This window comes from Polyodon spathula, chromosome 2 (assembly GCF_017654505.1).
Source record: "Polyodon spathula isolate WHYD16114869_AA chromosome 2, ASM1765450v1, whole genome shotgun sequence".
In the NCBI taxonomy this organism is placed as follows: domain Eukaryota; kingdom Metazoa; phylum Chordata; class Actinopteri; order Acipenseriformes; family Polyodontidae; genus Polyodon; species Polyodon spathula.
The window spans coordinates 43,011,703-43,025,537 of NC_054535.1; the positions used below are offsets into that span (position 1 = coordinate 43,011,703).

The following is a 13,835-nucleotide window of genomic DNA, read 5'->3' on the forward strand; positions in this document are numbered from 1 at the left end:
CTGTGGATGAGTAGCACAATTATTAATTCCTCTCATATAGAAATAAAAAGAAAATTAGTTTTAGGAGTCTCGTACAATATAGTCCCTTTTTAGTGGTGTTATTTAGCATTGTGTAAATTCTTTAGGAAAAGGGCTTTTACAATTTACAGTCTGCATCTGACAACAAAAAAATGTCATCCTAGACAGCAGACATTTACCGGATCTTGGCTTTTCTTGATTGAAAGTTCTAATTAAATGAATCGAGAGAATTAACTGAAATTAGCTGTCAGAAAGTCACATTTAAATGAGTGATGAGCTGCTCCTGCAGTAAACATTTAAATGATATAAATTGCAATTTAAGTGTATGGTTTAATGTTTGTCATGCATTAATGTGACAAGAGCCCACAATGACAATCAAGCCGCTCATTCTGATTTGAGCATATTTAGGGCCTTTGTGCAGGCAGCCCTGTGCAAATTAAGACAATTGCTGTTTTTATGTGCAAGCATAAATGTTTTCCATCTTGCCAGTTAATGACAAGAAAAGTGCCTTTTTACCTAAATGCTTGGTTATTAAAAAGAAATTCCTTGCATAATAAAAAAAAATACTACTTCCAATATAAAAGACCATTTACCAATCATAATAGGTCACCTCTCAATTTTGAGTTCCTTTGTCATAAATTAGTTTTTAGGTTGATAACTATTGAAACTTAATGTACTGGTAGATAAAAATGAAACTAAAATCTTGCACCTACTGATGAAAGACGAAGTTCAAATAAGGAATTAAAGTCATTTTAGTAATAGATAGATAGATAGATAGACAGATTATATATTTGTGTGTGCTCAAATCATGTAAAAATGTAAATACAAATTAGTGTGCTAAAATGAATGACTGAAGCTTCATCTTTTTGTTTGTTTGTTTGTTTGTTTGTTTCTGTTTTACAGGCCCTTGAGAGCGAGTTTGTCTCCTGCCAGCTACACCAGTGGATAGACCTGATTTTTGGATACAAGCAGCAAGGTCCAGAGGCTGTCCGGGCACTCAATGTCTTTTACTACCTAACGTACGAAGGAGCTGTTAACCTCAGCTCCATTGGCGATCCGGTGCTAAGAGAGGTAAGTTCCAAGGAGTCGAATCCTGTCACAGGAGTCATGTCCTTATTAACAGTAAGGGCTGGTTCATACTTCTGTTGCAGATGAATGCGATAAGTCAGGTGCAGACAGCTATAAAAGCTGTGCAGCTTCACTATTTGCCGTGCGAAGGACGCATTGTGTTGCAGCTCTTTTGACAGCATAGTTGTTGTTCATACTTCAAATATAGACTGCATTCCTGTTATTGGATAAATTGACATTTTATGAGATGTGCTGAGTTTGTACCTCTTATATAAGAGGTTTTAAAACAATTAAAAGCAACGTTGTTGGTACATCCATCCTCTCAACCAACAGAGAATCTGAAAGGGAGAATGTTGTACATTAATTAGAGAGATTCAGGTAATACATTTTTAGAATAACAGGTGAAAGTGTTAACGATTGGGGCCATTGAGTTACTAATATGTTAGAAAGCTTAATTTTGAAGAAAGTTGATGTTAATGCAAATGTGACTGAGTCACTGCCAACAGCAGAACTCTTTCAACACTAAGTTTCTTTACAGAAAGACTACCCTAGATTCAGAGTCATACTGAAAAATAAATACAAATGGAAATGGTTTGTCTTATTAGTATAGTAGATTAGTTTCCTGGTCTTTAGTGGAGTGGAGTTTACATTCCTGGACCTGTCTAAGGTGTTGAAAGAGTTAATCAGAACTTAGTAAAGAATCTGTCAGCTGATGGCTTCATACTTTGACAGAAAGGTCCAGTCCTTGATTATATGAAGTGGTTTCCTGTTTCCATGCTTTCAAACTCCTAATTTATTATTCAAATGTTCTGTTTCGAAAAGAGTTGAATTTGATGTTTTGTTAAGTTTGTTAAACACAGCGCCATTAGTGAAGTTTTGTTTGCAGCTGGCAGTTCACCAGTGACAGCCATTAAGTGCGCAGCGAACCAAATCCGTTTCTGTTGCCGTTGTTATGGATGGAAGCAAGTGTGTTTTTTTTTTTCCCTTAAACCGTGTCACTGAACAGTAAATCACAGGTGCTAAGTATTTTAGGTATTCAAGCAGACCTTTGTAGAATGTATAAACATCACAACTGTGGCATAACTCAGCACCTCTGAAAATTATTATATTTATAATTGCTGGGGGTTGAATCACTCAATATGACTTTATAGTTTTTATTTTAAGTTTTTTTTTTTTTTTTTTTACTGCAACTGTAGAATTACGTAACTTTGGCTTAGATAAACATTTCATCAAAATTAAAGGTTCCTAACTGTTAAAATGGACATCATTTGCAGCATAATACATTATGGGATAAAGCAGTGTTATGTAGGAAATGTTGTTTTCCACTTTGAAACGACTGAATAAAATTGTGGAAGTCCTTATTACTTTATAGACATTTTCATTCCCTCTGTCAATCACGCTGTTTGACTGTAGTACCTTGAGATGAGAGGGTCATTGCTGGACTGGGACCTACAGTAAATACATGCTCAGGTGTTTCTCCTAGAGCAGTGTTATTTGCAATTATTGAAAGTTCTGCAGTACACTTTGGTTATATGGAACTTCTTTCCTGTGGGGTAAATCCATTATTGTTTGGAAAATCATCAGTTTTAATTTTTGAAAAGGAAATGTATATATAAAAAAAAAAAAAAAAAAAAAAAAAAAAAAAAAGATAAAAACTGGTCCATTTTACATGTAAAGTATAGTGGCCTGTTTTTTTTTTTTTTTTTTTTTTTTAGGCAGTAGACATAAACACTGACAGCTAAACCCATTCCCATATTGTATATGTATATTGATATGGTCTATAAGACCAATTTTACCAAAAAATATTTAAAAGATGTGGTTTGAAATAACGCAGAGCCAGTTCTCCAGTGTAGGTTACTGAGTGACAGTTGTTTCTTTTGGTCCTGTCTGCTCTTATGGGCTGGTTTCTTTCACGTTGGCAGCTGGGATTATGCTGCAGTGGCACAGCAGCTGTAGCTCTGGAGTTGTCCCATAGACTGCGCTGCCCCATGCTATGCTAGTCTGTGGGTTTGGAATGTCTCTCTCTAGGCTAGGTAGTTACAGGGCCCTGACAGGGAAACCAATTCATATTTTCACAGACAGTGATTACTTCCTGTTTTACCTCTATGGCAGCCAAATGAAATAAGGTTTAATAAGAGTTCTGCTAATAGTAACTGTCTAACCAAGGAATATTCATCAACTCCTAAAACACGCTGACTTTCATCCTGCCAGATCCATTTTTATACACACATTTTTCCTTCAGAAAAAAAAAAAACTTCTTGAAGAGATGTATTTTAAATGTAAATGTTTTAAATGCTTAATCTTTGTGATGCTTAGTTTCTCTTTGGTGTCTGTCATTGTTGCCTTGTCAGTTTTACTAATAGTAAATGTCACCAAGGATGGAATGATAGATACTGTATATGAGTATCAATCTTAATATATAAGTATTAAATATATAAGTTTAAAATAACCAAAGAAAATTGGCTGGATTAATTGTCCATTGCTCTAGTTTAATATACCTTGAGTTAAACACAATTAATAAAAGTGTATATGAAAGAAATGCAGAAAATGCTCAAGTCATAAGAAAAACATAAGAATTAGTATTTTAGTTTTTTTTTTTGTTTCTTTTAATGCCTTTTTTTTTTTTTTTTTTAAAGCAATCACGTTGGTTTTTTCCCCCCCAGTTTTGAGAAATCAATTTTAAAAAGAATATGCACAGATAGACCTTGCATATATGAAGTGGAGATAGATGAGATTTTAATACTTTGACTGCTGAGAGAGAGGTGGAAAGAGAGAGGTCTTCCTAAAAACAGACATGCATTATACTGATGCAGTGAACAACAGCAATCAATACAAGTCTAGTGGGACCACAATTGAAATCCTGCTCTCGTTAAAAGACTCTTGCATGGGCATAGTTTTCTGTGTTGTTCATATGCGCTACCAGATGGGAAACACCCCGAATTAGTCTGAACTGAATCCCTACTGAAGAGGTGGAATTAAACAGATACCAGCTACCCGCATCATGGCAGTCACCAGGGACCTGTCTTTGTTGCCTAATTTTGGACATGTATGCGCTGGAAAAGGGGTGGATGTCATGCAGGGCCCTTAGTGTAATGCATTTTTGACCAGAAGGTTTTATGGGGAGGGAGGGAAGAATAGGTCATGTTTTTTTCTATCACACCAACAATAAATGCTTTCCCACTGACAGTGCAGGAAAGATGTCTAATTAGCATGTGAATGTGTACTGGATTTATAGTTTTATTTGTAAATAGTTGTATTTTTCAGAAATAAGTCATTCCCCTTTACTGTATGTGTTGTGGTTTAAACATCATTTTATACATTAACAGTTTAGTGCTGTGCAGTGTACCCTAGTGTTTTTCAACATACTGTGTAATTGGCAAAATTATATTTTTGTTCTGTTTAAAGTATGAGAGTTATACAAATAAAAATTGTATTTATATTTTACGATTGTTAAAGCCCAAATTGGAATTACTGTAGAGACCAATTATCGTGGTAAAAACGTGTAATTTTCCTTTATTAAGTGTTGGGGTTAGAAAAATTATACAAAATATAGCAGCATTAGTTGCAAATGCTTTATAATAGTCATAATTAATTTGAATTATTGGCCAGTTAATATAAAGTTTGACACATTATTAGGCAAGGAATGTAATTCTTAAGCAGGATTTTCTTAGCCCCATGTGAGCTGTATATTGCTCTCTGGTTCATATGTAGAATCAAAGCAACAAAACACGGGACACTATCACTAGTACCCTATCTTCTACCATTTCTGTCTTGGAGTGTGAATTCCCAAGGTTGGTAAAATGATTACTGGTAGAGGTTTAGAATAAATGTACCTATCTTTTTAATTTCATGAGATTAATTAACTACCTACTTGAATATATTTATATATACTGAATTTACTCATTTTAGCCTTTTAAGTTACATTTGATTGAGTACATTTAATTAAATAATTGATATTCAATATAAACCCATTTACCATGTTTGTGTCATCAGGCTTTCTTAAAGGGTATTAGTTAAATTAGTTTAACATGTCATTTGCAATTTTTGGATTTGTTGACATTTAGAAACCTCCTAAAACATGTCTAATCCATGACACTTTTACGCGAATCCTCCCCAGTAGCAAAACATGATTGTTGCTAAAATACACAAACTTTTTAGGAAGGTCTTGTATGAAATGTTCCACTGGTGCTTTACATCTGTGGCCCAGGATCTAAACCTGCATGTACTGTATCTGAGGGCAGGGTGGATGCGCCTGTGGTACTGTACCTGATTCGCTCATTAAAACAGGGCTTTCACCAGCAGTGCTGTCAGCCTCTACCCTTTCACTTGTGCCTAATTCATCATAGAATAACAGAGGGAGAGAGACTGAGATTCAGAGCTGGGGGCTCTGAGGATTCCAGGCAGTTTTAACATGGGTTGCCTGTCAGGAAAGGGGTTTTAACTGGATCAATACAATTTACTGCTGAGAAAAGAAAAGAAACCAACCTGTCGGCTTGGAAAGGCCTTTTCATGTTTTCTTTGGTTTTATTTTGTATTTTATGTAGTATGAAATGAGCCTGTTGGCTCTTTTGGTGTAATTGTAATATATATTATAAACCTTGCATGCTTTTTACTTTTTACAGGACAAACTTCCTGAAAAGATCTGTGATACTGGGTACAGTGAACAGTTTCATTGTAAATGAGCCTTTTCCTTTTTGTCTTCCAAGTGTAGTGTAATTTTCTTGTGACATGGTCAAAAGTTATTTTAATACAGCCAGTTAATGTGACCATGCGTTTTGCTTCGGGATAAACTGCTTTTTGTGTAATATTATGAAAATAAAAGGTTGGTAGATTACTTGAGCACTGGGGTTGGGGAGCATTTACATTTTTTTTTCTTTCTGAATATTATAAGGTACGGTAGATCTGCGCTGGTACATTGCTGTATATTTTGAAGACCAAAAATGTGTCATCTGTTGGTAATTGATCTACTAATATAGTATCTGAATTCTTACCAAACAAACAGTGTAGAGGAATACAGCCCAGTCCCTCGTTCTGTGCAGATGTTGGAAATCTTGATCAAAGTTAGGTTGCAGAAAGTGGTAAAGTGCTGTTTCCGATGCTCAGATATCAAGGGCAGGAGGCCCAGGCACTGGCAGGGAGAAATGTGGAAGACTTGAATGTACCTGTTAAAGATTAGCTTTTCTTCCTGTGATCTGTGACAAATGCAGGAAGGGCTGCTCGTGGGGAGTTGGAAACAAAGCCAAAAAGTAGGGTCTGTGATTGTAACAACTTGTTTCTGTTTAGCATCACACAATTGGGATAGGGGGATTTTACAGTGTTTCTCATGGAAATAGCATTTACAGTCCTCCGAGATGACCTCATGCTCCACTCCAGAGCCAAATACTTTCCTTGGCCATAGAGCTGAGAGCGCACACACACACTTCCACACAGAAACACACAGGCTTCATTTTTTAAAACACGATGCAATGCAGAAAGTACAGAACGACATTTTCAGGTGACGGTTATGGGTCTATGGCTTGTAATTAGTACTCCTAACATGCAATCTTTCTTTGTTTATTTCCAGGCTGTTGAAGCTCAGATCCGAAGTTTTGGACAAACCCCTTGTCAGCTGCTAATAGAACCACATCCCCCGAGGAGTTCTGCCATGCAGGTGGTGAGTCTGCTTACAAAGACAGACGTTTAGTCCTTAGATGTATATGTCTTTTTGCAGGCTTTGCTGATGCTTTTTTAGCTCAGGTCATTTTGCAAACTAATCCGAAATGATCTGTACCTGAACAAGGCCAATATCCAAGGGGACAGTAAATTCCGGGGCTGACTTGGTAAATATTAAGTTTGACCTGTTTTATCTCTTGATGACTGGGCACTGTTTGTCTTCAAATTGTATGTTTTTCTACAGCAATCCTGAACTTGTTTTCCCCCTAGTATTTTGTTAATCCTCCTCCCCTCCCCTTCCCTTTTTACAATTTAAGAGTTCAGATTTGGATTAGAGTTTGGAAATAAGCCCGATAAAGCCCCAAATGAACACTTGGTATTTGATTTGCCAAAGGAATGAATAGGGGAAAGGTGTTTGCTTTCAAATTCAGATTGCTGCAAGCTTGAAAAGGGAGGCAGGGATGTAGACAGGCCAGGCCCCTGTTAGTGCACTGCCCTTGCACTGCTGACAGGCTGATTTCCCCCAACCATCATTACTCACAACACAAGCACGCACCTGCAGCAAGAGACAGCTACAGTCTTGAGGCTTGAGAACTGATGCACCAGTATGACAAGATCTTCCAGTAAAAAATAAAAATAAAACCTGTTAAATGAAACCATGCATTAATCAACAACATAGCTTTATCTATTTATAGATTGATAGATACCAAACAATTATATAATACTGTATACATGCACTCACAAATAATATATGTCCTGTAAGTAGATTCTTGGCACAGATCTATATTCATCCATTACAAAAGGGCAATTTACACTACAGCTCAAGTTAAATTGACTATTTCAACAACATAAGAGGCAGAAAAGATAATGTTTTAAGACAGGTAACTGTACTGTGCATATCATGCTGCAATTCTGCCAACCAGTTTTATAAAAACAGCTTCATAATTTTTTTTTTTTTAAAAGCATCTTAAAGTAATATCCATATTAGTGAAAGCACTTTAATTGAAACATTACGCTAGAGTGGTGTGGAAATCGCATCCCCTGATCCCGACAGGCACTTACAGATTTTGACATTCAAGTGGTTAAAGGTGCCTTGTATTTAGTTTTTGAATCCATCCAATTCTGGCAGGAGTGACGGTACCATTTGACAGGTCTGCCTGACTTCCATAGACTTTAAATGGCAACACAAACTAAAAGCAGATGGGCTTTTTAAAAAAGGTGGCGTGCAATTTCTGCCCAGGGTTACCCCTGGCACCCCTATAGACTACTGCTGGCATTGACACTGATTGTGAAAGTCACTCCTAACCTTTCAGAGGTGTTCAATAATGTGTGCATTGAACATTATAGACCATTCTTAAAAATGTACCACTTTAAAACACTGGATTAGTCAGCAAATTAAAGTATTCGTAAACTTGACGAAATAAACAAAAACATATATAGTTTTGCAAATAATTTTCAAAAATGAAAAAAAAAGGCCTGTCTTATCAATTTCCTTATTAATAAACAGTTTTATACATTGAATCTTGCAAACCACAGGGGAAATATATATTTTGGACAATGGGCTAAAATGCATACATTATACATTCAATGGAATAAATGCATACCTGTGTTCGGGTATATTTCCCGCTAAACCTCATAGATTTGACACAAGTATACATCCAAACTTAACACGAATAGCAGTTGAGCAGTAAAATTCAATTTTGTGGTGTTAGTATCCCAGAGCAGCCAATATAAGGATGTAAATTACTGTTTTAATTCTAAGATTGATTGCTTACACACACCTTCAGGGCTTGTAAGTTATCTAGTCTTCTCTGCTCTTGGAATAAAGTGATAATTCATTGTTTCGTATTGATTATCCTCGCTGTATACATTTGATGGGACTGCTGAGGATTATCCATGCCAGGTGTAGTGTGTATTGCATTATGTATTGCTGTTTTCATTACATTATAATGCATTTATTTCATAGATATAAATAAATTTATTTTATTTTCACATATACACAGGAGAGCATGTTAACAAGTAGCATCCAGTATGTAATTTAAGGTAAATACATCACACGGTACCATAGTTCACGAGAAACAGGTATGAGTTAACCATAATAGCAGCTTTTTATAAACTAGCAATATTACATATTATGTGCTAGGCTGACATCTGTCAGTGTGGTGACCTTAAGTTTGGATTGTGTATAGGGTTTCTGTTTTTCAGTGTATAATCATTTTATTTTTTAATGCTTATTTTAGTTAACTCGAGTTTTATGTAAATAGTTTTTCCCCGGGGCTTTCATTTTTGATATACTGTATGAAAATAGTGTTTTCGGTTAATTTCCAAAATACTTGAGCATTTTTTTTTCTGTCAAAATATGTATAGTAGTAACTCGACAGTACTTGCATGCTTAAGTTGTACCTTCTTTCCTCTGCTGTCTTCCACAACGAAATCCTTATGGTCACGGGTACATTCTTCTGGGGTTTTTGTGTGTAGGCATTTTTTTACATTACACCACAATTTAAGTCCTTCGTGTCTTAACTGTAATACAGCTTTAAATCCTGCTAACAACGCTCCATTTCTAATTGTAATCTTGTTTCAAATCTCGCAAGCGGAGTATCCTATAGAAATGTAGGAATGTGCTGTAACTTAGTAGTTGGGGTGGGCTTAAAGTATTCTGAATGAATCAATGATAGATACAAGGCAGGAAAGCGGGACAGTGCCCAGCTGTGCTGGGAAATGTATTTTTTTTGTAGTAGGTTTTATTTTTTAATGGGAAATGGGTTTAGTCAACATGAATTGATTAACCATTTCCACTGTTTTTCCGGTGGTTTCCATTGTTTATTTTAATTTATTTTGTATCTGGGTTGTTTGATTGGTTAAAATCAAAAATCAGAAGCCCTATGTGGAAGGGTGGTGGGTAATTCACTGACACAGGAGACAGACAGGTGAATTTGGCAACACCGCACAGGTGCCCAGTTTTATTTCAGGGTGCTGTCTTTTCTTTAATCCTGCAGATGGCGCTGTGGGTCCGTGGTCTGATTTACCAACGATGGTAAACAGAACCAATACCAAGCGATGGGCCTGCCCAAGGGTTCCCCGCCCTCAATGTCTCGCTCTGAACCTCCGTTTCTTTCTCTCCCACTGGTTCTCGGTCGTTGACCAGCGCTTCCTCACTCTCGTTGCGTTTAACAGGGCAGATCTGAGGAAACAACAGAGCGTTAATTGATAGGGCTAACAATCTCCCAAGACGCACCTCTCAGCCATTCAGAGAGGGGGAAAGTCCACACACCCACTTTCCCACCTCCCCGTGTCACTGCCATGACACACAGGCGGTTGTTGGACGACTGCCGCCCTCTTCCTGCAGCCCGTGAACACGCCAGCAGAGTCAGCACAGATCTCTTCCTGTTACACCCTAATTAAGTTTTAAAATAAGTGATGAGTCTGATATGTCTCGCTTTCAAGCAAAGGGTGTTTTAATAGCGTATTCCTTATTCTTCTTTCAGAATAAATATTAATAATACGTAAAGGCATACAGAGCCGTCAAGGAACACATCATTTCCCCCAATGATCTTGCGATTGTGCACCTTTTGCAACATTAGGATTTCATATTTCTCTCCATATGGATGGACTTGTACTTAGTCTGGGGCCAGTAAATTTAAACCAAATTGATTTATTTTGTCATGCTGTGCCATCATCAACCCAAACAAGAATTTGGCTATATAACTACTGTACAGCTATAAACAGCTGTGGGTCAAAATTAGCCTTGGTTAGATTTTTTCCAAAGATGAAAGGCCATTGCTGTTGATTGAGGCTGATCGCCCTGTCCTTGAAAGCAGGAGGTTTTTAATCTGCTACTCACACTAGATGTACAATTACGGCAATGCTTTCCAAGAAAAGGTTGCTTTAGGCATATTAATCCTGCACTGAATTATAGTACAGTTTTCTTATCAATTTTGTCTGCTGTTCATTTGTCCCTTGTCCAAATAAATTTTACAAATACAATTTAACCTTGAAACCCTTGACAAGCTCAACCAGTTTTTTGTTTGTTTCATTCTTTTCAGTATGAATGTCTTATCCTGCTTTGTACACTGCACAAGCAGTAATTTACGCCAGGTGTAGCAATTAGCTGCCACATGCACGTTGCCTATTTTGAGTGTGCTGCTGTTGGCCATTCCCCTGGTGCTTTCACAGCATCAGATCACTTGACTTAATTGAGGCCACATTAGATGAGGCATTACTGACACCTTTAATTGAATGAGTATTTGGGGAGGATTAACTCATAATATTGATTGGCTTTAAGCCACTCAAACATTAGACCAGCAGAGCAGCTGATGAGCAAATCTTTGATTCGCATCTTTGGTACCCATCACCTAAGAGAGAAAAAATAAATGAATACTATTTTATCTTCCTTATTATAATCACATAGCTTGACCCCACGTATAAAAATGCGTAAATTAAAAATATTTGGGAAATATTCCAATTAACAGATTTTTAACAGGTTCCTGTGATGTCATGTACAGTGTCATCTATTTCAAACTTTGCATGTGATTCATGGTAAATTTGCTTTATACTGTGCTTGTTTGTATCAGAATATTTCATAGGGAGCTCAAAGTCACCCACAAACACATATGAGCGAGTCTCAAAGGTGCTGATGGACCACCCTGTAGTGTATGAACTATCCTTAAGAGTGCAGAAAATATAAACCGTGTTCACAGTGCTGAATGGTGCATAACCGTAGAACTGTATAAGAACACTATAGGCTATGTCATAATGGTAGGCAGATGGACGCACTGATTTCTCACATTTTTGTATAGCACAAATGCAGCTCCACAATCGGGAGTATATATATTTTTCCTTTCATTATAAATCATAAAGTGCAATGCCAATCACATTTGAATATAAAAGAAAGAAAAAAAAGCATTTTTTTTAAATTAAATTCTCCAGTCTGCAGTTCCTAATTTTGGTTTGAAACTGGAAAATGAATGATTACCATGCACAGGTATGATGGAAAATACTGTAAAGTGACTGCATCTGTATTTGTACCTTTATATATATATATATATATATATATATATATATATATATATATATATATATATATATATATATATATATATATATATATATAAATGCATACTCCATGGATGAACGTGTATTTAAAAAAAATAAAACCATGCTCAGTTCTTCAGTGCTGTGAAAGAGTGAGCCGGAAATGTCCCTTCTGCGCTCCTCTCCTGCTACTATCCTGCTCCGCTCTCCCGCTCCATATACAATTGACGCGCTCCACTCCAGCCACTCCACTCCCCTGTTAGTAGTTCTCATTATTAATACATTTATTTGTTGTCCCTATTTGTATGTATATTCTAATCACTGTTGGTCTACTTAATGTTTTATTTGCATTATTGTATATAACTATTTGATACAGAGGGTAAGTGTGGAATGAGCTTTTTTTAGTCTATTAGGTAGCTTTAACACTTTTTTTTAGAATGATGCTGTTAAATTCTGTAATCATGCACTGCAGTTTTGGTTCATTGTTTTTTCTGTTAATTTTTTGTATTTGGTGTGGAGCTGCAAATTCTTCCATTTATTATTTTGATTTTGCTGTTTTTTTGTTAATCTGGGTTGCGGGATCCAATTTCTATTTGATTAGGTGTGTGTTTTACTAAAATCTACATTCCTGGGGTTCAGATAATTTCAGATCCAAACTTCTGTGGGTTTCACCACCCTTATTGCACTAATGAATACGTGATGACTTTACTAAATGGATTGTGCCACTATAAATTGCATTACCCTTTTTGCAGTTCATGAAAATGGCTGAATTACATAATAGATAAAAGCATAAAAACTCAAACATAGCAATTGTTAAGCTCGTCATCTGTTGTACGCTATAGCATAGATTATTATTATTATTGTTATTATTATTACTACTTTGAAAAAAAGGTTATCTGATCCCTCTTCATCTTGCTATATCAACCACTCTTAATTACTGTTTGTAATGGCATTGACAGGTGTGGATATATAATTAACAATTTTAATAAGTTGACGATTATTTGATAATAGCATCTTCATTGTATACTGTATGTTGACAGATATTTTACAAATGATGTAATAATGTCAACGCAACTTTTGATTCCACCATTCAGATGAAGTATTTCAGTGTATTACAAGCTTATGACCTGAACTGTACTTATTTCCTAAAATCCTGCTTAGTTTTTTACACAAGGCTTCTGAATTATTTGAACGCCCCGATCTGTGTGCTACTCTTTGCTTTAGCAGAGGCTTTCTAGTTTTAACCTGAGCTTTCTTCTCTGTGCTTCTCTTTCCTTTCATCTCCCTTTCCCACCCTCCTGTCTTTGGTTTTCATTCCCCCGTTGCGGGCCACTCAACAGTATCTCCTCCTGCAGACACCAATGATGTTCACTGAACAAATGCAGCAGGATGTCATCATGGTGCTCAAGTTTCCGTCCAACTCCCCTGTGGCTCATGTGGCCGCAAACACGCAGCCTGGGCTGGCTGCACCCGCCATCATCACTGTCACCGCCAACAGACTGTTTGCTGTGAACAAGTGGCACGGGCTCAGTGGTGAGTCTGCACTCTGCACCTAATTTGCACTATGACTAATACTGTTTACTTGATTTAGATGTAAAAAGCTACCTCCCTGTTTTTAGTTTGTGAAAGCATTAGATTGTGCAGATGCTGACTTTCTAAGTAATTTATTTTAACATGTTTTATGTCAGCAGGTATTAAATACAACTGAAAGAAATCTGTATAAAATGTGTTAATTGTTAAACACAATTATGCTTTTCCCATTTATTTGAAATCTGCACATTATTAGGTACCAGTGAATGACAGTGTAAATAAAAAGTCATCTAGTAACTTGTCGAAACCTAATCTATTAAAACTACTCCTATTTTATCTGCAATTTTTAATCTGTTTTGATCTAAAACCCATTTTCTGTTGATTTTCTAATAACACTCACAAAGACCCAACTTTTAGTGTTCAATAATTCAACCGTTTTAACGACTTATATTAAATGCTTGTGTCCAATGAACGTCCATCTCAATTCATTCCCTTATAAGTGCATGCTGAGTGACCTACTCTTGAACCACAAA

General features: G+C 36.4%; 1 protein-coding gene across 7 annotated transcripts in view; it reads left to right on the forward strand.

Annotated features, from left to right (window-relative positions):
* LOC121296784 (lipopolysaccharide-responsive and beige-like anchor protein) overlaps nucleotides 1-13,835 on the forward strand; it is a 295,937-nt gene that overhangs the window by 252,614 nt on the left and 29,488 nt on the right. For 4 of the 7 annotated variants that reach the window (XM_041222603.1, XM_041222566.1, XM_041222575.1 and 1 more), the window contains 3 exons: nucleotides 922-1,089; nucleotides 6,650-6,739; nucleotides 13,113-13,305. In XM_041222603.1, the coding sequence (XP_041078537.1) occupies nucleotides 922-1,089; nucleotides 6,650-6,739; nucleotides 13,113-13,305 (451 nt within the window). The remainder of the gene's footprint in view (nucleotides 1-921; nucleotides 1,090-6,649; nucleotides 6,740-13,112; nucleotides 13,306-13,835) is intronic. The other 3 variants (XM_041222596.1, XM_041222620.1, XM_041222611.1) reach the window with 3 other exon arrangements.